This window comes from Lathyrus oleraceus, chromosome 5 (genome assembly GCF_024323335.1).
Source record: "Lathyrus oleraceus cultivar Zhongwan6 chromosome 5, CAAS_Psat_ZW6_1.0, whole genome shotgun sequence".
NCBI classification, from domain to species: domain Eukaryota; kingdom Viridiplantae; phylum Streptophyta; class Magnoliopsida; order Fabales; family Fabaceae; genus Lathyrus; species Lathyrus oleraceus.
This window is the reverse complement of record NC_066583.1, coordinates 169215160-169240494: the sequence shown is the minus strand read 5'-3', so window position 1 is coordinate 169240494 and position 25335 is coordinate 169215160. Positions and strand designations below refer to the sequence as shown.

At 36.7% G+C, this 25335-nt stretch overlaps 2 protein-coding genes across 4 annotated transcripts; both read left to right on the top strand.

Annotated features, from left to right (window-relative positions):
• Positions 1 to 1544: 1544 nt before the first annotated feature.
• Positions 1545 to 16985, top strand: LOC127080859 (60S ribosomal protein L10). Of its 2 annotated transcripts, XR_007788055.1 has the most exons (5): positions 1545 to 1712; positions 1961 to 2462; positions 2670 to 2751; positions 2929 to 3104; positions 16902 to 16985. XR_007788055.1 is itself a non-coding variant. In XM_051021150.1 (4 exons), exons 1-4 carry the CDS (start codon positions 1703 to 1705, stop codon positions 3004 to 3006), a joined length of 672 nt encoding a protein of 223 aa, XP_050877107.1. In that variant the 5' UTR covers positions 1545 to 1702; the 3' UTR covers positions 3007 to 3188. The 2 variants fall into 2 exon arrangements, 1 of the variants encoding a protein (XP_050877107.1); XM_051021150.1 differs by lacking the exon at positions 16902 to 16985 and having other exon boundaries at positions 2929 to 3188.
• LOC127080858 (60S ribosomal protein L10) lies at positions 15327 to 16985 on the top strand. 2 transcript variants are annotated; one of them, XM_051021149.1, is made up of 4 exons: positions 15327 to 15459; positions 15720 to 16221; positions 16418 to 16499; positions 16676 to 16985. In XM_051021149.1, exons 1-4 carry the CDS (start codon positions 15450 to 15452, stop codon positions 16751 to 16753), a joined length of 672 nt encoding a protein of 223 aa, XP_050877106.1. In that variant the 5' UTR covers positions 15327 to 15449; the 3' UTR covers positions 16754 to 16985. The 2 variants fall into 2 exon arrangements, with proteins under 2 accessions (XP_050877106.1, XP_050877105.1); XM_051021148.1 differs by lacking the exon at positions 15327 to 15459 and adding an exon at positions 15485 to 15559.
• Positions 16986 to 25335: the final 8350 nt, after the last annotated feature.

The following is a 25335-nucleotide window of genomic DNA, read 5'->3' as shown; positions in this document are numbered from 1 at the left end:
GGCAATGAGTTCATCCATTCAAACAACAAAATTTGTAAATATAACCTATTCTCTTCTCATCCCTCCAATCTTTTGCACAAATCTTTTCACAAATACCAACCTACAACACATATTTGCAAAAAGGGTTCCCTTAAAGTACTAAGGATGTTTTGGGTGCGTAAAATCTTCCCATTTCATAACCAACCCCCTTACCTAGATCTCTGACATTTTTATTAGTTTTTGATTTGAAAAACTTCTTACTTGGCTTTTGTTCGCTTTTTAGCCTTTCCTTTGGACAAATAAAAGTGTGGTGGCGACTCGAATTGTATGTTGACTTTTGGTTTAGTCAATAAACCTAAAGGTAACGAAAACCCCGCTACAATCTCCATATTCCATCACTAAACCAAAGCAAATAACAATGGAGTGTCAAACATCGTAAGTGTATAATCCACTAACGACACCAGACCAATATCATCCATCAGTGTCATAACCTCCCCCAACATCTGCACTGACGAGAATTTCTTCAGATTCAGACCATGAGCATAAACCTTTAATGGGATGAAGTCCTACAACAATTAAAGGATAAACCATTAGTTACTTTCAATTAACCATTAATACATAAAATCAAATTAAATTAAAATATTTATACCTCTCTCTGCCCTAATCTGAAGGTAACATGATCGACACACCCTGTCAACAATATAAAGTCGAAGGACCCTCCACAGACCCCTCATCTTCAGGACCATCATGAATGTCACATGTATCAGTCTAATTAGGAACCTCTACACGTGCCTCCGACTCAATATGACCGGGCACAACAATATGTGCCTTTGGCTCAACATGACCGGGCACAATAACATTTGCCTCCTCACATCGCCTATAGAGTGTTTGAATTTACCTCATATATGGTGGATAATGCATGGTCTGCGATTTTTTTTAATCCTACTATAGTGAGAACCGGTGGGAGCTACTATATATGCCCTAATGTGTAAATGACCATCAACATCATCTTCGCGGTCTCCGCTAGAGCTCTATACAATAATGTGGCTTAATCTATGTATGATTCTACCATCTCGTCTTCTTCATCTCACTAAAAACAAATATATTAAACAATAAAAAATTATCAACGAGTTTTGTAAGATTTTCTGCGTCACCCCTACAACTACCAGATTTTCACTAATATCTAATGTCATGAATATTTTCACATGATATTTTAACAAATCTAATATAACCATATACATTTATAGTGAATTTGTTAAGAAACGTGATACAATACAAAATAATCGACACAAGGTCTTATATAAATCAGGTATAAATGCATACATTTAATTCATTTATATCAAAATTTATATGATTTTGAATAAAATTGGATATTCATTTATAAAATGCAAAAAAAGAAGTTTTCCTACTTATGTATCCAAACAATTTCACACAAATATGAAATGTTTTAAAGCTTTTAAAAAACCAAAAATATTTAATTTAATTTTTATAATTTAATTTAATTTTTGTTAAAAAGATATTTGGGTGATTTCATCCAAGGTGTGTGATGTCATTGTATGGGTTATAGGAAGAAGTAAAATTGTAAAAGAAACGCGCCGGGTCAGCCCAATTAGCTTAAGAATATTGCACCGAAATAAAACACACATATAACTCAAGATTATACATACCAAGACTCATTTTAGGGTTTGGCTTGTTACGTACACCGTGTAGCAGAGACGCAGCTATGGGGAGGAGTAAGCATCTATCTCTCATCTTCCATTCGATTAATTGTTGTTATGTTTGGAATGATTCAAATATCGATGTTGCACATTCATTCATGGCATGTTTTTTTGATCTCTCAATTTATTAACTAAATATTCCTAGAAATTTTACATGAATATTTTTCAACATTTTACATGAATTGTAATCATCTTTGGGTCTGGTTTAGTTATTATGTTTCATTATGGTTGCTTTTAGTGATGGTGATTGGTTTAATATTTAGGACCTGCTAGGTGTTATAGACAGATCAAGAACAAGCCATACCCAAAGTCACGTTTCTGTCGTGGTGTTCCTGATCCTAAGATCAGAATTTATGATGTCGGCATGAAGAAGAAAGGTGTTGACGAGTTTCCATTCTGCGTCCATCTTGTTAGTTGGGAAAAGGAAAATGTATCAAGTGAGGCATTGGAAGCTGCTAGGATTGCCTGCAACAAGTACATGTCGAAATTCGCCGGAAAGGATGCATTCCACTTGAGGGTCAGAGTGCATCCGTTCCATGTTCTTAGGATCAACAAGATGCTCTCGTGTGCTGGAGCTGATAGGCTTCAGACTGGTATGAGAGGAGCTTTTGGAAAGCCACTTGGAACATGTGCTAGGGTTGCTATTGGTCAGGTGCTTCTTTCTGTCCGGTGCAAGGACAACAATAGCCATCATGCACAGGAGGCACTACGTCGTGCTAAGTTCAAGTTCCCTGGTCGTCAAAAGATCATCATCAGCAGGAAGTGGTATGTATTTCGTCGATTGACTGTATGCTTTTTTATCCGAACATGAAGATTTTCATTTGAATTATGTTTTATATGCTTTGTATTAAAAAACTTGTCTTTTATTCATTGCCATCATGTTACTAGTTGGTTTCGGTTAGACACCATTGCAATTGAGTATTTGAATAGTTCTTTTGTTCTGTTATTCATCATAGTATTTAATTTTTGCAGGGGTTTCACCAAGTTTAACCGAGTCGATTACCTCAAGTACAAATCAGAGAACAGGATTTTGCCTGATGGTGTGAATGCTAAGGTAATTGGTGCCTTCTGTGGATCTTCTCATACATATTTGACAATACAACACTACACAGTTGTTTTGTTGCTCAGGATATTTTTTAATTTTCAAAGCTTGGATCTGTATTTATGTGCCAACTGTTTGCAGTTGATATTTCTGAGTCGTTAAATTTAATTTTTCCTTGTGGTTTTGCAGCTTCTTGGATGCCATGGACCATTGGCGAATCGTCAACCTGGAAGAGCTTTTATTGATGCTAGTACTCCTACTTCTTAGGTGGTCTGTTTTTTTTCGAACATATTGTCTTTCACTACAATAGTTGTGTAGGATCGGTTTTAAATCATGCCAGATTGTTTTTAGTATTCGCGAATTACCTTTACTAAATCATGCCGGATTGTTTTTGTATTCGCGAATAACCACTGAATGGCTCTTAATAGTTTAAATTTCTGTTGCTCTTATTCCATCTGTTTAAATTCATGCAACTATATTCAGCAACAAAATATACACAACCATGCTCATGAATGAAAAATTTGAGCATCGAAACAGTACTTTGCACACAATATCTCCATTGCACAAATGATGAAAATGTAGTAGACATTGAGTTCCCCACTATTCATGGAAAATTTATTGCAATCTAAGGAGGTATTGAACTCTCATCAAAGAACGAGTGAAAGTTGCATATGCAGATTTAACCACTGAATAATGCAAGACTGCAACAAACAAACTAAACAATTTGAAGGCCACACCCACTTTATGTTTGAAGCAATTGATAGATCAATTTTTGAAACCGTTCGTCAGAATTGGTTGAACATATGTTAACTTCCACAAAAAGGCATCACAATCATCTTCAAGGATTATTCTTGTAGGGTATTTAATGAAGAAAAAGGCTTAATAATGCTAACTTAAATGTCTTGTAATAGAATGTTTGCGATATTTACCCAGTTTGGATGGTCCTTATGTCAAATTCACTGACTAAGTGAAGGGAAAACAACATAGAGAAGTGACTCCCATCAAGAATTCTTCGATAGCAGTTGACAACAGCAACTGATGCACTCGAATATACGTGGTCACATTAATCCCTTAATCCCGGGTCCAATGGCCGGAAAATGGAATTCATCATCTTCACAAATAACTTTAGTTCACAAATATCTTTAGCAGAAAAATATGGATTACTTTTTTAAGTAAAAAATTAGAAGCAGTTGAAATATTAAAGTTTTTGTTGAAAAGGAATCAAATTGTAAAAATTCTATGTTTGAGAAGTGATAGAAGAGTCAAATATACTTCTACTTTTAATGAGTTTTGTGATGCTCCTCAACAAACTAGAATATCTGAGACGAATAACATATTGAAAATGAGTAGATGCGTGCTTAGTGAAAATAATGTAAAGTGATTGATTCATGTTTTGAATAGATGTTTCGTCTATGCAATAAAAGATATCATACTAGAATAGGTCTGTAGTGGAAAGAAGCCTTAAGATGTCAGACTAGAATAGTCCTGTAGTGGAATGAAGCTTTAAGTGCGCTGTTTCAGGATCTTAGGGTGTATAGCATTATATGCTCGTGTGTATGACAATTTGAAAAGAAAACTTGATAACAAAAGCACATAAATTTGGAGATTGAATATGTTGCTAAATTTTGAAGATTTAAGAGATTGCTAAACATGAGATTTGAAGAAATGTCATGAATTTCAAAATTTAAGCTATCGAGGACAATGACATGTGGAAACTCACCTCTTTAATGCAAAATTCTGATGTTGGAGGATGTCGAATGAGAGAGGCGAGATAAGGCTGAGAAGAAGATGGAGGCAAAATTCCAAAAGTATGTGAATACCTATAATGAGACCTAGAGAATGGCCAAGGCTTAGGAGATCTCCAATAAGGAGAAGTTCTTGTAGAAATTTCTAGATGTCCCCCTGCTTTTCAAAAAGGAGTTTGAGGGAGAGGTGTTAGAGATTATTGGTGTTGACCTCTGTCATTACTTTGAGCGGGGCAAAGAGCAAATTCACTTCCTCTATCCAAGTTGAATTTAACCAAATTGGACTTTCTTAAAGTTGTTTGCGATGGCCAGCTAGTAGATAAAGAGAAGACGACTCATTCAGAGCCTAAAGATTCTGCTCCCGCCAGGGACACCCAAGACGAGGGTTGAGCGACGACATGAGGCGAATATGGAGCCCCTCAATTGGAGGATGTCGTTGGGGAGGAGGTAATTCAGGAGGAGAATTGATGACCTGAGTTTTCTTATAATTTTTCTTAGCCCCTGGTGGCCTTTCGTCATATTTCATTGCCCATTCAGCTTTTTTGTTTTGTTTTTGAAAATGTTAAAACAGTTGCGCCCCTTGGGGTGCCTTTTATGTTAAATGCATTTGCTGTTATTCCCTTCCATAGTCATTTAAGTATGATTGTTCTTATAGCCTTTGGTTGGGGTATTTGTTAATATCACACTCTTACAAGGTATAACTCATGCTCGTCTCTTCCATAGTCATTTAAGTATGATTGTTCTTATAGTCTTTGGTTGGGGGTATTTGTTAATATCACACTCTTACAAGGTATAACTCATGCTCGTTACTTTCCTTGCAAGGGGAATAATAAGGATCACTTATGAGTGTTTAATGATTTGATTACTTCTAAGGACTACAAGGGTTCCTCTTGAGGACCCAATATTTTGACAACCTCTGAAGGTGGCAAGGATCTCACTTAAGGATATGACCTTTTGAACGCCTCTGAGGGCGGTAAGGATCCCGCTTAGGGATCCAGCATTTTCATCGCCTCATAAGGCGACAAGGATCCCACTTAGGGACCTAGCGTTTTGACCGCCTTTGAAATTCTGTTCTTGGGGATAGATGTTGGACACGATGTCTGAGACAATGTGTACAACTAAGTTTTGATAGTTTAACTTATACAAGATGTTTGCGAAAGTGTTTGAGAAATGTGGTGTGTTTAGAAAATATTTTGAAAGGAGAGTTTAACTTTGTAATGATTCTTGTACGAATGTATACAAAGTGTTTATCTCGTTTGATTTTGAAAGATGTTTAGAAAAATATAACTCGGCGATGATTCTGGTGCGAATGTATACCAAGTGGTGATTTTCTAAAAGATGTTTTGAAAAGTGTGAGGTGTGAAAAGTATTTTAAGCTGTGAGCAAGCATTTAAGAGTTATACCTAACCAAGGTCTTTATAGGTATTTCCTATCCTTAGGAGGATAAAACTATCCTTACTATTGAGAAGTAAGTAGTCTTATCCTTTGGATGTAAAGGGACATCGTGGGGTCGTCGATTGGTCATTGAAGGCAACATTTGTAAGGATACCTTAGCATTCAAAGAGAAGATCATCATTTAATCGTAGGCTACAACGAAGGGTCATCGAGGGACAAAGTCATATATTCGAAGGCAACGTTCGAGGGACAAGGTCATATATTCGAAGGCAACGTTCGAGGGACTATGATTTATCTTGTAGGGACATTGACCTTTTGATCGAAGGGACTATGACTTATCTGTTTAGGGATGATGATGATTTAATCGAAAGGGTCTTTGCTAAGGGTATCCCCACATTCGCGGGACATGACCGTAATATCGTAAGGCAACAAAGAGAGGGTTACCCTAGAGGTGCAAGTGTGGAAATGATTGGATTCAGATATATTATCTTGAATTAATTTATCTAAGTTCGATTATTTATCTTTCCATGCAATCCTATTAGCATACATGTAGACAGTTATATTCACAGTATGAAAAAATTAAAGTGCGAAAAATAAGACTACGCTATTACATGACTTCGGGATGGGGGGTACATAATTTAAAAGGGGATATAAAATATCTAAATCTTAATTAACGAGTACAAAATTAAAAGGGCATACAAAATAGCAAAACCTAATTAAACTAAAAAGAAAGAAATAAAAAAATATATATAATTAGATTTTTATTATTCAAAATAGCCCATTTTAATTAATTAAGTGATATATGAAAATTTAATTAATAAACTAGATTAAATTATATCCTAGTTTAAATAACTAATATAATATATTAATTAGAAAATTAATTAATAGGTTTTATTTTAATAATAAAAAAATAATGGTGAATTAATTATAGTGGAAAGGGAGTAAACATAGTAAAAACAACTGGCTTTTCTGGTTATAATCAAATTAAAATGTCGCCAGATGATATGGAGAAAACAACGTTCATCACACCATGGGACACTTTTTGTTATAAGGTGATGCCATTCGGTCTCAAAAATGTCGGTGCCACGTATCAAAGAGCTATGGTGACTTTGTTTCATGATATGATTCATCATGAGATTGAATGCTATGTTGATGACATGATAGCGAAGTCCCAAACAGAAGAGGGGCATCTGGTAGACTTAGCCAAGTTGTTTGACCGGTTGAGACAATTCAAATTGAGGTTGAATCCGAATAAGTGCACTTTCGGAGTGCGGTCCGGCAAGTTGTTGGCGTTTATTGTAAGTGAAAGAGGAATCGAGGTTGATCCTGCTAAAGCAAAAGTGATACAAGAAATGCCTGAACCGAGGACAGAAAAAGAGGTTCGTGGTTTCTTAGGTAGATTGAACTACATTTCACGGTTCATATCTCATCTAACAGCCACATGTGAACCCATATTCAAGTTGTTGAGAAAAGATCAAACGGTCAGGTGGAATAATGATTGCCAAGCGGCATTTGAAAAAATAAAAGAATATTTGCAGGAGCCTCCGATTCTGATGCCTCCTGTGGAGGGGCGACTATTAATCCTGTACTTGACAGTCCTCGAGGGGTCTATGGGGTGTGTACTGGGGCAGCATGACGAGTCTGGTCGAAAAGAGCATGCAATTTATTACCTTAGCAAAAAGTTTACCGACTGTGAAACAAGATATTCACTGCTTGAGAAAACTTGTTGTGCTTTGGCATGGGCTACTCGCCGACTGAGACAGTACATGCTGGTTCATACCACTTTGTTGATTTCCAAGATGGATCCGATCAAGTATATATTTGAGAAGCCAGCATTGACCGGACGGGTTGCAAGATGGCAAATGATTTTGACTGAATATGATATTCAGTACACTTCTCAAAAAGCAATAAAGGGGAGTGTATTGTCTGATTACCTCGCCCAGCAACCCATTGAGGATTATCAACCGATGAAATTTGAGTTCCCTGATGAGGACATCATGTTTCTCAAATCGAAAGATTGTGAGGAACCTATCCCGAAGGAGGGGCATGACCCTGAGTCTGAATGGATTCTGATGTTTGATGGGGCCGTTAACGTGAATGGTAGCGGAGTTGGCGCTGTTTTGGTTACGCCGAAGGGATCCCATATTCCTTTTGTTGCCCGGCTAACATTTGAATGCACCAACAATGTGGCTGAATACGAAGCTTGTATCTTGGGTGTCGAAGAGGCGATTGATTTGCGAATCAAGAACCTTGTTATTTATGGAGATTCAGCTTTGGTTGTGAACCAGGTTAACGGGAAATGGCTTACGCATCAATCCTATTTAATTCCGTACCGGGATTATACGAGGAGATTGTTGACGTTCTTCACCAAGGTGGAATTACGCCATGTGCCGAGGGAAGAAAATCCTTTAGCAGATGCCTTGGCTACTCTGGCCGCTTTGATTAAAATGCAGTGGTGGAATCAAGTTCCTAGTGTTGAGGTGGGACGGCTGGATAGACCGGCTTATGTGTTTGTTGTCGAAACAGTGCCTGATGATGAAAATCCGTGGTATTATGACATCAAGCGTTATCTGGAGACCCAAGAGTATCCTGAGGGAGCGTCTAAGAAGGACCGAAAGACTCTGAGGAGGTTGGCCATGGCGTTCTATCTGAATAAAGATGGGGTTTTGTACAAGAGGAATTTTGATTGGGTTTTGCTCAGATGTGTCGATGACAAAGAAGCAAGTCAATTGATGAAAGAGGTGCACGAGGGATCGTTTGGTACCCACGCCAGTGGGAATGCGATGGTGAAAAAGTTGCTAAGGACTGGATATTACTGGATGACAATGGAGGCTCAGTGTTTCAACTTCGTGCGGAAATGTCATAAATGCCAGATTTATGCTGACAAGGTGGACGTGCCTCCAAATCCGTTGAGTTTGATGTCGTCTTCGTGGCCGTTTGCTATGTGGGGTATTGATATGATCGGAAAGATCGAGCCTACGACTTCAAATGGGCACCGGTTCATATTAGTGGCTATTGATTACTTCACCAAGTGGGTGGAAGCGGCGTCTTATGCAAACGTGACGAAACAGGTCGTGGCCAAGTTCCTGAAAAGAGACATCATTTGCAAATATGGGGTTCCCGAAAGAATCATTACTGATAATGGTTCTAATCTCAATAACAAGATGATGGTAGAACTGTGCCGGGAGTTCAAGATCGAGCATCACAACTCTTCTCCTCATCGGCCAAAGATGAATGGGGCGGTCGAGGCAGCTAATAAGAATATTAAGAAGATTGTGCAAAAAATGGTCGTGACCTATAAGGATTGGCACGAGATGTTGCCGTTTGCATTGCACGGGTATCGAACCTCAGTGCGTACATCTACTGGGGCAATACCTTTCTCGCTTGTGTATGGGATGGAAGCTGTGCTACCAGTTGAGGTCTAGATTCCGTCATTGAGAGTCCTGATGGATGTGAAGTTGGAAGAGGCAAATAAATATTTAGTCTAATTGATCTTTTAATTTAATAGTCTATTTAAATCCTTTAAAAAAAATAATTGAATTGTTTATTTATATATGTTCAAATAAAATAGACTAAGTAGGCTAGTAGGCCAACAAGGCCTTCGAAAAAGGCAAACCCAAACTTAAAAATAAGTCTATGACAAACTATGGGCAAAATTTGGCTTTAGATTTTTTAGCAGGCCAAACTTAGGTTTGACAAAGCCTAACTCGACCCAACATATTCCTACCCTACCTGCAAGTGGGATATGGAATAGGCTGGAGACATTGTTCATGGTAATCGTCATCTCATAAAATGGAAGATGAAATGTAGATGTCTCCCTATTCCATTAATATACCAAAGCAAATAACAATGGGGCGTCAAACATCATAAGCGCATTATCCATTAACGACACTAGGCCAATATCATCCACCAGTGTCCTAACCTCCCCCAACATCTGCACTGACGAGGATTTCTTCAAATTCAGACCATGAGCAAAACCCTTTAATGGGATGGAGTCCTATAACAATTAAAGCATAAACCATTAGTTACTTTCAATTAACCACTAATACATTAAATTAAATTAAATTAAATTAAATTGTTTATACCTTTCTCAGCCACAATCTGAAGGTAACATGATCGACACACCCTGTTAGCAATATAAGGTCGAAGGACCCTCCACAGACCCCTCATCTTCGGGACCATCATGAATGTCACATGTATCAGTCTAATCAGGCACCTCTACACATGCCTCTAACTCAATATGACCGAACCAACAACATGTGCCTTTGGCTCAACATGATCGGGCACAACAACATTTGCCTCCTCACATCGCCTATAAAGCGTCTGAATCTACCTCATATATGATGGATAGTGCATGGTCTGCGATTTTTTTTAATCCTCCTACAGTGAGAACTAGCGGGAGCTACTATATGTGCCCTAATGCGTAAATGACCATCAACATCATCTTCGCGGTCTCCGCTAGAGCTCTATACAATAATGTCGCTCAATCTAGGTATGATTCTACCATCTTTTCTTCTTCATCTCACTAAAAACAAATATATTAAACAAAAATTACCAACCGAGTTTTGTAAGATTTTCCGCGTCACCCCTACAACTACCAGATTTTCACTAATATCTAGCGTCATGAAAAATTTCACCTAATATTTTAACAAATCTAATATAATCCTATACATTTATACTGAATTTGTTAAGAAACGTGATACAATACAAAATAATTGACACAGGGTCTTATATAAATCAAGTATAAATGCATACATTTAATTCATTTATATCAAAATTTATATGATTTTGAATAAAATCGAATATTCATTTATAAAATGCAAAAAAAAAAAAAGTTTTCCTACTTATATATCCAAACAATTTCACACAAATATGAAATGTTTTAAAGCTTTTAAAAAACCAAAAATATTTAATTTAATTTAATTTTTGTTAAAAAGATATTTGGGTCATTTCATCCAAGGTGTGTGATGTCATTGTAATGGGGCATAGGAAGAAGTAAAATTGTAAAAGAAACGGGCCGGGTCAGCCTAATTAGCTTAAGAATATTGCACCGAAACAAAATACACATATTACATATAACTCAAGGAAAATTTTACCTTGTACCCCTACAATTAACCCCATACCCCTACAAAAATTTAAAAATTCCCATTTTACCCTTAATTGGTTTGAACCAATTTACCATTTCATTTTTACCATTCGATTGAAAATTGCAAAAATTACACTTTCACACCCCTCGCACCGGAACTCCTGCAAAAAGACTTCCGGTATGTATTTTTCCAAACCGGAAGACTTTAGGAAAGACTTCCGGAACACAAAAAAAGCAAACCGGAACACTTAAGGAAAGAGTTCCGGTTCATATAAAAAAAATTTTCAAAAAAATTTGCATACCGGAACTCTTCTCCAAAGAGTTCCGGTATGCATTATGTGTGTTCCGGAAGTCTTTCCTAAAGTCTTCCGGTACGTTTTTTTTTTAATTTTTTTTTTTACAGAAATGGAAAATCTTCCCAAAATATGTGTAGATACTACTGATGCGTTTATGACGACAGAAAGATTTGGTACACGAGAAGAGGTTATCAGATGGATTAAAAAGGTTGGAATCGACAATAAAGTAACTGTTATTATCAGTCGTTCAGATACTGAAACGGGGAAGAGAGGGAGAAGTAACAAAATAATATTTGGTTGTGATAAAGGTGGGAAACACAAGATTAGTGATAGTGGTACCCAAAGTGCGTCCAAGAAATGTGGATGTCCATTTAAAATCAGGTCGACTCCGGCGAAAGATGGATCTGGTTGGAAGATTGATGTAAAATGTGGGTTACATAATCATGTTTTACCTGATAGATTAGAAGGTCATTCGTTTATTGGTAGGTTGACCACAGATGAGAAGCAACATGTCGCTGATTTGGCAAAGAGACATGTAGCACCTAGAAACATTTTGCTTTCCTTGCAAGACAAGTTTCCTGAGAATGTCACTCGGATTACGCAAGTATACAAGAATAAGAGTGTGATAGAAAAAGAGATAAGAGGTCCAAGGAGTGAGATACAACATTTGTTTAAGCTTATTGAGGATGCAGGATATGTGTATTGGAGTAGAAAACAGGATGACTCGGAAGTGGTGAGAGAGATATTTTGGGCACATCCTGATTCAGTTAAGTTGTTGAATATATTTCCGATTGTGTTAGTTATGGATAGCACCTACAAGACAAACAAATATAGACAACCTTTGTTTGAAATTGTTGGCATGACATCGACTGAGTTGACTTTTGCTGTTGGATTTGCGTATATGGAGTCTAAGCAAACAGAGAATTTTTGCTGGGTACTGGAGAAATTAAAAGAGTTGTTTGTGAAGAAAGACATGTGTCCACAAGTGATTTTGACAGATAGAGATCTTGCTTTGATGAAAGCAATTGAAGTTGTGTTTCCCAACTCGATTAATTTGCTATGTAGATTTCACATTAACAAAAACGTTGGTGCCAAATGCAAACAACATGTGGTGAATGACCTGCAAAAGACGATAGACACATTATGGATGGAAGTTGTCTGGGCTAGTGATGAGGTTGAGTATGGTCAGCGGTTGCATCAACTTGAGCAAGCATGTGTTGATTATAATGGATTTATTAATTATGTGAAAGACACATGGTTGACTCCACATAGGCATAGATTTGTTGGAGCATGGATTAATCGAGTCCTACATTTGGGTAACACAACGACTAATCGGTACGTCTTATAATTTTGTATGTGTTATTTTTATATCTGATATTATTTTTATGTTTTTTTTATGTGTTATTTTGAATATTTGATATTTTTAATATTTGATATTTTCAATATCTAATGGTATTTTTTATATCTGATATTTTTAGGGTTGAATCTGCTCATTGGAAGTTAAAGCAGATGTTAGGAAACAGTATAGGTGACATGGTCAAATGTTGGGAAGCAATGAATAACAACTTGAGGTTACAGCTGGGAAACATTAGAGCTTCATTTCAAAAGAGTTTTTACGAAGTTGAGCATGCGCACGTAAGTCCCTTTTATGGTTATTTGCGTGGTTCGGTATCTCGAGCTGCTTTGAGACGTATTGCTGAAGAGTTATTGAGAGTTGATTATGTTGGAACTAACAGGAAAATATGTGGTTGTACTCTTAGAACATCATATGGGTTACCTTGTGCTTGTGAGTTAGGAAGATACAGAGTAGGTGGTATACCGATACCCATTGATGCTGTTCATGTTCATTGGAGGAAACTAACTATGGAAGTTGAGTTAGAGATAGGTGAAGATGATGGATCAGAGGTGGATATGACGGCTGCAATGGATGAGTTGTGGAGACAATTTAGGTCATTAGATGTTATTGGGAAAAGGGCATTAAGGAGTAGGGTATGTGAACTAGCATACCCAACAATGACAACATTGTGTCCACCACCTGAGAAAATAAAAACCAAAGGAGGAGTGAAGAAGAAAGGAAAAAACCAGCAGATTATGATGTTTATAGGGAACGGATACCTCTCTAGGAGCATCACGATGGGGAGGGACCAACCGTGGATGGGAAACACGATAATACCACTCCAGATAACCGTCTTCTACCTCAGATGGAGTGGTGGCCACGGAAGATGAACCGATCACATCGACAACACTCTGATGGTAACTGATCCAATCAACATCAATATCTGTCGCCATCATACAATCCAGAGGCGGGGATGGAACATACTGCCTATACCCGAACTGACGTAAACATCTATCAGGCAAGTTTGGAACAACTGTTTCACCCCACTTCAAACAGCCCCTGTAAAGACACATCTCATCAAATACACGCCATGCTCTATGATCCTCAAATGGTCACCAGATGACGTCGGTAGGTGTCAGCTCGTCCAAAATAGGTCGTAAATCATCGACCTTCAGGACTCCCTGTCTATACGACCATCTCATCGCTCGGGGAAGACCATAGTTTCCAGCAGGACTCCAATTCTCCCCTCTTTTTCCAACAGTTGGAAAATACTCGTGAATCCAACACTGTTACAAAATAAAAACATAATAAATAAAACAAATTAAGTTACAATATTTTATAAAATGAATCCAACACTTAATTAACAAAATTAAATTATATACCTGTAGGAGAGTAGGATATCCACCTAGCTGTTTGCAACTATACATGGACGCATCTCCAAGATATCGGTAGAGGGTAACTACTGCAGCTGCTCCCCAACTATATCCTGAACATCCATCCAAGTCCCTAAACAGGAGGAGGTATCGTGCCTCTACAAGTGTAAAGGTCTTATCAGCAAATATGGTGGAACCCACCAACATCAATAAATATGCTCTAGTCGCATATGCCCAGCTGGAAGCAGCCCTATGATGTACGAATATATCATATAACCACTCCAACTTGTAATACGACCCCCTGCAGCTCCGAACATGTGACTGTGCCTGACCCTGTGACACTCCTAGGTAGTCAACAGCAAGTTCAACAGCTAGCTCTTTAGTCACATCCTGAGGACTCCAAAAGATACCCCTAATGGGCAAGTGAAGTAGACATGCGACATCATCTAAAGTAATGCTCATTTCACCAAACGTCATGTGAAATGAAGATGTCTCTAGATGCCATCTTTCCACAAATGCAGAGACAAGATTTGTGTCTATCTTGTTCAGACTTGTTCTCTACAGTGAAGCTAAACCGGATCTAGATACCCAACTCTCCATCTGTGGTGGAAGAGCCAATGGAACCCTAGAAGTCAACTTCAGTCCATGTCCGGCAACCTTCAACTCTTTTTTTGGTCCTCTTTCCTAAAAACAATTAAAACACATATTAGAAAACAAATTATAAAATATTCAACTATTATTCATTTTCAAATATAGCCTGTTTACTTACCTCACCGAACCATATATGTCGAGCAACATGATGCTCGTACTTCACCAAAAGAGACGTATCGTACGGCCCTCCTGGATATCCAGTCGGCTCAGCTGCAGCTGCAGATGAAGATGCACCCCGGTCTAACGTGCGGACTGGAATCCGACCATCTGCACCTCTTCTTCGAACCACTGCAAAAATAATGTTAAAAAAAATAATTAAAATTAAAAAAAAAAAAAAAACGTACCGGAACACTTCCAAGAAGAGTTCCGGTTAGCAAAAAAAACAAAAAGCCTTCCGGAATACTTTCTTAAAGAGTTCCGGTATACATCAACCAAACCGGAAGTCTTGAAGAAAGTGTTCCGGTATACAAGTATACAAACCGGAAGACTTTCTAAAAGACTTCCGGTTCAGTGTCCATTATAGACAACAAACCGGAACTCTTTAGAGAAGTGTTCCGGTATACAAATATCCAAACCGGAAGACTTACTCTTAAGTGTTTCGGTATACAATGCAAAAACGCCAAATATTTGTCTTCTCCGGAAGTCTTCAACGAAAATGGTAAAAAAAATTTGAAAGGAGAAATATACCCTATTTATATGAGGGTATTTTGATAAAAAAAATTTAATGTAGGGGTATGGGTACAATTGTAGGGGTATAGGGTAAAATTTTCTAACTCAAGATTATACATACCAACACAGTCATTTTAGGGTTTGGCTTGTTACGCAGCTATGGGGAGGAGTAAGCATCTATCTATCATCTTTTGTGTTTCTGCGTTTTCGTTTTATCTCTATATGATTTTTTTCTGAAATGATTCAAATATCGCTGTTGCACATTCATGGCATGTTTTTTGATATCTCAATTTATCACTAATTTTTCCTGTAAATTTTACCGGAATATTTTCAATATTTTACGTGAATTGTGATCATCTTTGGGTTCTGGTTTAGTTATTATGTTTCATTATCGTTGCTTTTAGTGATGGTGATTGGTTTAATATTTAGGACCTGCTAGGTGTTACAGACAGATCAAGAACAAGCCATACCCAAAGTCACGTTTCTGTCGTGGTGTTCCTGATCCTAAGATCAGAATTTATGATGTCGGCATGAAGAAGAAAGGTGTTGACGAGTTTCCTTTCTGTGTGCATCTTGTTAGTTGGGAAAAGGAAAATGTATCAAGTGAGGCATTGGAAGCTGCTAGGATTGCCTGCAACAAGTACATGTCGAAATTTGCCGGAAAGGATGCATTCCACTTGAGGGTCAGAGTGCATCCGTTCCATGTTCTTAGGATCAACAAGATGCTCTCGTGTGCTGGAGCTGATAGGCTTCAGACTGGTATGAGAGGAGCTTTTGGAAAGCCACTTGGAACATGTGCTAGGGTTGCTATTGGTCAGGTGCTTCTTTCCGTCCGATGCAAGGACAACAATAGCCATCATGCACAGGAGGCACTCCGTCGTGCTAAGTTCAAGTTCCCTGGTCGTCAAAAGATCATCGTCAGCAGGAAGTGGTATGTAGACTGTATGCTTTTTTATCCAAACATGAAGACTTTCATTTGAATTATGTTTTATATGCTTTGTATTAAAAAACTTGTCTTTTATTCATTGCCATCATGTTTCTAGTTGGTTTCGGTTAGACACCATTGCAATTGAGTATTTGAATAGTTCTTTTGTTCTGTTATTCATCATAGTATTTAATTTTTGCAGGGGTTTCACCAAGTTTAACCGAGTCGATTACCTCAAGTACAAATCAGAGAACAGGATTTTGCCTGATGGTGTGAATGCTAAGGTAATTGGTGCCTCCTGTGGATCTTCTCATACATATTTGACAATACAACACTACCAAGTTGTTTTGTTGCTCAGGATATTTTTTAATTTTCAAAGCTTGGATCTGTATTTATGTGCAACTGTTTGCGGTTGATATGTCTGAGTCGTTAAATTTAATTTTTCCTTGTGGTTTTGCAGCTTCTTGGGTGCCATGGACCATTGGCGAATCGTCAACCTGGGAGAGCTTTTATTGATGCTAGTACTCCTACTTCTTAGGTGGTCTGTTTTTTTGGAACAATTGTCTTTCACTATAATAGTTGTGTAGGATCGGTTTTGAATCTCTATATCTTTTGCCTCTAACATTAATTCATTTTTGCCTCTAACATTAAATCATGCCAGATTCTTTTTAGTATTCGCGAATTACCTTTACTAAATCATGCCGGATTGTTTTTGTATTCGCGAATAACGACTGAATGGCTCTTAATAGTTTAAATTTCTGTTGCTCTTATTCCATCTGTTTAAATTCATGCAACTATATTCAGCAACAAAATATACACAACCATGCTCATGAATGAAAAATTTGAGCATCGAAACAGTACTTTGCACACAATATCTCCATTGCACAAATGATGAAAATGTAGTAGACATTGAGTTCCCCACTATTCATGGAAAATTTATTGCAATCTAAGGAGGTATTGAACTCTCATCAAAGAACGAGTGAAAGTTGCATATGCAGATTTAACCACTGAATAATGCAAGACTGCAACAAACAAACTAAACAATTTGAAGGCCACACCCACTTTATGTTTGAAGCAATTGATAGATCAATTTTTGAAACCGTTCGTCAGAATTGGTTGAACATATGTTAACTTCCACAAAAAGGCATCACAATCATCTTCAAGGATTATTCTTGTAGGGTATTTAATGAAGAAAAAGGCTTAATAATGCTAACTTAAATGTCTTGTAATAGAATGTTTGCGATATTTACCCAGTTTGGATGGTCCTTATGTCAAATTCACTGACTAAGTGAAGGGAAAACAACATAGAGAAGTGACTCCCATCAAGAATTCTTCGATAGCAGTTGACAACAGCAACTGATGCACTCGAATATACGTGGTCACATTAATCCCTTAATCCCGGGTCCAATGGCCGGAAAATGGAATTCATCATCTTCACAAATAACTTTAGTTCACAAATATCTTTAGCAGAAAAATATGGATTACTTTTTTAAGTAAAAAATTAGAAGCAGTTGAAATATTAAAGTTTTTGTTGAAAAGGAATCAAATTGTAAAAATTCTATGTTTGAGAAGTGATAGAAGAGTCAAATATACTTCTACTTTTAATGAGTTTTGTGATGCTCCTCAACAAACTAGAATATCTGAGACGAATAACATATTGAAAATGAGTAGATGCGTGCTTAGTGAAAATAATGTAAAGTGATTGATTCATGTTTTGAATAGATGTTTCGTCTATGCAATAAAAGATACCAGACTAGAATTGGAATGAAGCCTTAAGATATCATACTAGAATAGGCCTGTAGTGGAATGAAGCCTTAAGTGTGCTATTTCAGGATCTTAGGGTGTATAGCATTATATGCTCGTGTGTATGACAATTTGAAAAGAAAACTTGATAACAGAAGCACATAAATTTGGAGATTGAATATGTTGCTAAAGTTTGAAGATTTAAGAGGTTGCTAAACATGAGATTTGAAGAAATGTCGTGAATTTCGAAATTTAAGCTATCGAGGATAATGACATGTGGGAACTCACATCTTTAATGCAAAATTTTGATGTTGGAGGATGTCGATCGAGAGAGGCGAGATAAAGCTGAGAAGAAGATGGAGGCAAAATTCCAAAAGTATGTGAATACCTATAATGAGACCTAGAGAATGGCCAAGGCTGAGGAGATCTCCAATAAGGAGAAGTTCTTGCAGAAATCTCTAGATGTCCCCCTGCTTTTCAAAAAGGAGTTTGAGGGAGAGGTGTTAGAGATTACTGGCGTTGACCTCTGTCATTACTTTGAGCGGGGCAAAGAGCAAATTCACTTCCTCTATCCAAGTTGAATTTAACCAAATTGGACTTTCTTAAAGTTGTTTGCGATGGCCAGCTAGTAGATAAAGAGAAGACGACTCATTCAGAGCCTAAAGATTATGCTCCCGCCAGGGACACTCAAGACGAGGGCTGAGCGACGACATGAGGCAAATATGGAGCCCCTCAACTGGAGGATGCCGTCGGGGAGGAGGTAATTCAGGAGGAGAATTGATGGCCTGAGTTTTCTTGTAATTTTTCTTAGCCCCTGGTGGCCTTTCGTCATATTTCATTGCCCCTTCGGCTTTTTTGTTTTGTTTTTGAAAATGTTAAAACAGTTGCGCCCCTTGGGGCGCCTTTTATGTTAAATGCATTTGTTGTTATTCCCTTCCATAGTCATTTAAGTATGATTGTTCTTATAGCCTTTGGTTAGGGGTATTTGTTAATATCACACTCTTACAAGGTATAACTCATGCTCGTCTCTTCCATAGTCATTTAAGTATGATTGTTCTTATAGTCTTTGGTTGGGGGTATTTGTTAATATCACACTCTTACAAGGTATAACTCATGCTCGTTACTTTCCTTGCAAGGGGAATAACAAGGATCACTTATGAGTGTTTAATGATTTGATTGCTTCTAAGGACTACAAGGTTCCTCTTGAGGACCCAACATTTTGACAACCTCTGAAGGTGGCAAGGATCTCACTTAAGGATATGACCTTTCGACCGCCTCTGAGGGCGGTAAGGATCCTGCTTAGGGATCCATCATTTTCATCGCCTCATAAGGCGACAAGGATCCCACTTAGGGATCTAGCGTTTTGACCCCTTTGAAATTCTGTTCTTGGGGATAGATGTTGGACACGATGTCTGAGACAATGTGTACAACTAAGTTATGACAGTTTAACTTATACAAGATGATGAAGCAGAAAAGCAATAAAGAACACAATAATTGTTTATCCAGATCAATGTAAACCATGAAGGTGAGAAAACACAAGAAAAGGGGTTGAATTGTGTTGGTTTTTTCTTCTTCTAAGGATTTTTCTTCTTCTGCTTTTGATTGATCTTAATCAGATTCTGAACACTTAGTTCAGAGTCTGAATCAGAATCACTTCAAATTCAGATCTCTTAAATATCCTTCTCAGATTCTGAAACAGAATCTGACTCAGAGATATACAAATAGTAGCAGCGGAAAATAGTTCAGAAGTAGGTAAAGTAAAGAAAAGACACAAGTGGTTATCCTGGTTCCTCTCACGACTTGAGAGTAGTACAGTTCCCCTGTACTTCCAAGGGATTTTCACTATAACCAAACTGATTACAAATGCTCAAACACCAAGCAAGAGACTTACAATGCTCAAACCCTCAAGTAAGAGACTTCTATGCTCAAGCACACAAGCAAGAGACTTCCAATTCCCAAACCCTAAAGTACGAGGCTTCTATTCTCAAGCACATAAGCAAGAGAATTCAAATGCTCAAACACTAAAATAAGAGACTTCTAACTCTATAACAAACTGTTAAGAGATTTGGTTAAAACTACACTTGATATGCAATCAAAGGTGTAGATAGAATACAACTTGTTAAAACTCTTAAGACTTTCAAAACTTCTAAAATATACACAATGATAAGAGGTTATAAGTTTATCTAATTTGATCGAGTAACTTCTCTTTGAATTGTCAAGGTTCAAAGTCTTGTATTACAGTGTATTAGTCTTTTTCTTCAAGCCCATCCGCTCCTTCGTAAATAGAAAGAAAAGAGACGTTGGAAGACTTTCACCAAAAGGTTGGATAACCTTTGTACTTTGATTGGACACATCAACAAAGCACCTTTCTGCAAGAGGAATTATCATTGAAGCTCAGACAAGAACGAAGATATGTTTCCTTAAGTCTTCACCGAACAAAATACCTCTGAGACTGTTAGAGATTCCTCGATTGAAGAGACAAAACAACCTTTATAGGTTGACTTTCTGTAGATTGTAATCTTTAGTGGTTGATCTCTTCAGAGTTTGCTTCTTGGCTTCTGAAGCTTCAGAGTCTGGATCACCAGAGACTGGCTTTCTTCAGAGTTGACTTCTTCAAAGTCTGGATCTTCCTCTAGAGCCAAAGTCTTCAGAAGAGATCTTTAGAGCCAGAGTCTGAACTTCATATTCAAAATCTTCAAGCTTCTCTTCATTTGTTCTTAGTTTTATAAACATGCGTACTTGAACAAATGTTAGAATACCCATTTGTTCTTTAAATACTTTGTTATCATCAAAATCCAAGGGATATGGTACCAACCAATTTTTCCCCAACAATCTTCCCCTTTTCATGATGGCAAACATAAGTATTTAAAAACAATAGTTGTTAATTTAATTAATATGTTGACTTCAGAGTCTGAGGTTTGTAAGCTCCCCTAGTGTCTGATAGTCCAAAGGGTGAGGTTTATAAGCTCCCCCTAAGTCATATCTAGCTTAGTTAAATTCCTTTTAATCGTAACCTTAAGATATTAAATACCTCATTATCTTTCTCCCCCTTTTGTCGTCAACAAAAAGTAAAATGAGGAAAATAAAAGATTCCGAAGAAAAACAAATTTTGGGAAATAATCAGGTATGAGTAAAAATAGTGAAAATCAAGATTTGTCCTCCCCTTTAGTCATCAGTTAAAGAAAACATGCAAGAAAAAACAATGTGATGTTTAATCAGTGACTTAACTGATTGGAAAAGATTTTGTCGAACATGAGATATTCCAACCTATTATGAGCCTATGAGACATAGTAGTCAAACCTTGGAAAGGGAGTCTGAAGACCAACAAAGTATCTCTCTCTTGATTCCATTGGTGCATATTAAACCATATAGATTTCTCTTTTTCCCATTTTCCCTATAAAAGTCAGTTTAGAACATGCAAGAATACATTCCTCCTTCTCTCTTTAAACTTCTTTCTTGATTAGAATGAGCAAATCATGTGAAAATACAAAGATTGGCTCCTTAGAAGAAGTTCAGAAGGCTTTGAAGGTTCAGAAAGATGACTGTATCAACTCTTCCAAAGATCCTGGAACTTCTGCTGGAGTAACTAGGGTTGGGAGAACATCAGAGACAAGGACGAAGAACCCCAAGAAGAATGAATCATATGATAATGAGTGGGATGAGGACTACAAGAACTTCCTCATGTCATGAGGGTGGTCTGATGACCAAGTCGAGTAGCTTTATAAATTGCTCTTTTAATTTTCAAAGGCTCGTAATCCTTTCTCATTGAATAAAAATAGATCTTTTCACATAACTTTGTTTAAAACTATTTCCAACCATCAAAGTCATGTGTGTGTGGTGAATTAATTTTAAAAAATTGCACAAACTTACACTAACTCATGTCCAATGAGATTGTTAAAACATGATTTTATTTTACCAAACATAATATCTCAACATTGATATAGCTCAGAGATAGAGAAAATAAGCACAAACTGAAAACTTAACAAATATAAGACTAGATCAAAATGTTTTTCAGATTTGTGACACATAAGTGGACAACATACAAAAAAGATTGTTTCAATAGAAAAATCACTTATATGCCATTAGAAACATTTAGCCAAGTTCTGAGCATCAGAGACTGAGATGCTCCAGAAGTTATTATACATCAAAAGTTGTTCACAACTTTTGATCATAGTAGCTTCTGATCATCATCAGACTCTGATCCTTCATTCAGAAGCAAGCACTAATCTTCTAAAAAATGCATATTCAGATTCTTTTTAATGAAATCAAATCTTTCTATTGTAAGAGGCTTGGTAAATATATCAGCCCATTGATAATCTATATCAATAAAATGTATATCTATTAAACCTTTCTGAACATAATCACTAATAAAATGATGTTTTATTTCCATGTGCTTGGCTCTAGAATATTGAACTAGATTTTTTGTTAAACAAATTGCAACAATATTATTACAGAAGATAGGAATACTACTTCCACTAATCTGATAATCTTCCAACTAATATTTCATCCAGATGAGCTGTGTGCAACATTTAGTAGTTGATATGTATTATGCTTCTGCTGTGGACATAGCAATAGTTGCATGTCTTTTACTAGCCCAGGATATTAGGTTTTCACCTATGAATTGACAGTTTCCACTTGTGGATTTCCTTTCAATTCTATCCCCAGTATGGCCAGTATCACAAAATCCAACTAGCTTGTAATATAGGGATTTTATATAAAGCAACCCTAGATTAGTTATTCCCTCCAGATACATTAAGATCCTCTTAACAATAGTTAAATAATTCTCCGTATGATCTGATTGGAATCTTACACACATGCATACACTAAACAAAATATCTGGCCTAGAAGCTATTAAGTAGAGTAAGGAGATAACATACCTCTATACAACTTCTGACATACTTTAGAGCTTCCTTCCTCTTTGTTTAGATTGCATGTTGGATGCATATGAGTGTTCATGACTTTGCAGTCACCAAGCTTGAACTTCTTCAAAATTTCTTTTGTATATTTTGACTGATGAACATAAACTACATCCTTGATTTGGTTGATTTGAATTCCAAGGAAGAACTTCAATTCCTCTATCATGCTCATCTCAAGTTCAACTTGCGTTATCTTAGAAAACTCCTTGCAAAGAGTAGCATTAGTAGAACCAAAAATAATATCATCTACATACACCTGAACAATTAAGATATCATTTTCAATGTTTTTCTGAAGTGTTTAGTATCAACTTGCCCTTTTTGGAAATAATTTTCTAAAAGAAAGTTACTTAGTCTCTCATACCAAGCTCATGGAGTCTGTACGAGTCCATAAAGTGACTTCTTAAGTTTAAAAATATGTTTTGGATAGATTGAATCCTCAAATCCAGGTGGTTGTTTTACATATACTTCTTCAGAAATGACACCATTTAAAAATGCACTCTTAACATCCATTTGATATAGAATGATGTCATGATTAATAACATAGGAGAGAAGTAACCTGATTACCTATAACCTTGCAACTGGTGCAAAGGTTTTAGAGAAATGTATACCTTTTTGCTGACTATAACCTTGAACTACCAGTTTGGCTTTGTTTATTATCACTTCTCCTTGATCATTAAGCTTGTTTATGAACACCCATTTTGTTCCAATGATGTTATTCTAATGAGGTATGGGTACAAGATCCCATACATCATTCTATTGAAACTGATTCAGTTCTTCTTGCATGTATATAATCCATCCATCATCAGATGAGGCTTCATCAACAAAAGTTGGTTCAATCATGGAGATAAGCCCCAACATTGAATGCTCCTCTCTAAATGCAGATCTTATTTTCAGAGGATTATCTTTGTTTCTAATGATTAGCTCTTATGGATGAGAAGACTTGTACTTAAAGGTTTTTCTGGATTATGCAGCTTCTTGAGAGCCATAAAGAGCTTATTCCGAACTTACTTCCTTTAAATGTGTTTCAGAAGTTGAGTTTGGTTCTACATCTCCAACTTATGAACATCTAGCTTCTGAAGCTCTAGCTTCTGAACATTCAACTTCTGAAGGAATTATAGCTTATGATCCACAAGCTTTTGGAGAGACTTATGATATATGAAAATTTGAAAAAATTTCACCTACCTATGACATTTTGTTATCTGGCTCTTTGCCATAAAATTTGATATGTATAGACTCTTCAACCATTTTAGTTTCAGAGTTATGCACCCTGTATGTCTTTCAACATTCAGAGTATCCTAAAAAGATAACCTTTTAAGCTTTGGCATCAAATTTCTTTAGATAGAAATTATTATTTAAGTACATCCAAACTAATGAAAATAAGAAATGTTAGATTTTCTTCCTTTGAATAACTCATATGCAATTTTGTTCAGAATGGGTATGCTATAGATCCTATTCTAAATATAACATATCGTGTTTACAGCTTCTGCCCATAACTACTTAGGTAAGTTATTTTCATGAATCATGGTTCTGGCTATTTCTTGCAAGGATCTACAACTCCATTTTGCTGTTGAGTTCTATGAGAAGAGGACTCATGAAATGTACATCCAAACTGATGAAAATAAGAAATGTTAGGTTTTCTTCCTTTGAAAAGCTCATATGCAGTTTTGTTCAGAATGACTATGATGTAGATCTTGTTCTGAACATAACATACTGTGTTTACAACTTCTTCCCACAAGTACTTACGTAAGTCATTTTCATGAATCATGGTTTTGGCCATTTCTTGCAAGGATCTGTTCTTTCTCTCTATAACTCCATTTTGTTGTAGAGTTCTAGGAGAAGAGGATTCATGGAGGATTCCATATTTTTCATAATTTTTTTTAAAGGTTCATTTTTAAATTCTCCTTCATGATCACTTCTCACTTTTAAATTTTTTGACCCTTTTTCATTTTGTACTTGTATGCAGAAGACACTAAACACATCATATGATTAATCTCTGGTTCTAAGGAATTTAACCCAAGTTCATCTACTAATGTCATTAATTATGACAAGTCTATATTTCTTCCCATTGATTGATGCGGTACTTACAGGACCAAACAAATTAATGTGAATCAGTTCTAAAGATCCGAAGGTAGATACATAGTTCTTTGTTTTAAAAGAGGTTTTGTTAATTTTACAAATTTGGCATGATCCACATAGAGCGTTTGAATGATAGTTAAAATCTAACAGTCCTTTAACAAGTTTTAACTTATTAAGCTTGGAGATTAATCTCCAATTAGCATGACCTAACATTCCGTGCTAGACCCCCTTCACAAATAGAAGGCAAAGTACCTTCTGATCAGCCAATTCAGAAAAATTAATTTTGTAAATGTCATACGGTGAACTGGCTTGGGGTATTTTGCTTTTTATCGCAATGTCGCGGATAGCAAGAGTCGCCACCGACTTTTCTTTTATCCAATAAGGA

Coding starts and splice junctions, on each gene's coding strand:
- LOC127080858 (XM_051021148.1), top strand. CDS start 15,529: ATGATTCAAATATCGCTGTTGCACATTCATG. Junction 15,560..15,719: donor ATCGCTGTTGCACATTCATG/GCATGTTTTTTG, acceptor TTTAATATTTAG/GACCTGCTAGGTGTTACAGA. Junction 16,222..16,417: donor ATCATCGTCAGCAGGAAGTG/GTATGTAGACTG, acceptor TAATTTTTGCAG/GGGTTTCACCAAGTTTAACC.
- LOC127080859 (XM_051021150.1), top strand. Junction 2,463..2,669: donor ATCATCATCAGCAGGAAGTG/GTATGTATTTCG, acceptor TAATTTTTGCAG/GGGTTTCACCAAGTTTAACC. Junction 2,752..2,928: donor CTGATGGTGTGAATGCTAAG/GTAATTGGTGCC, acceptor GTGGTTTTGCAG/CTTCTTGGATGCCATGGACC.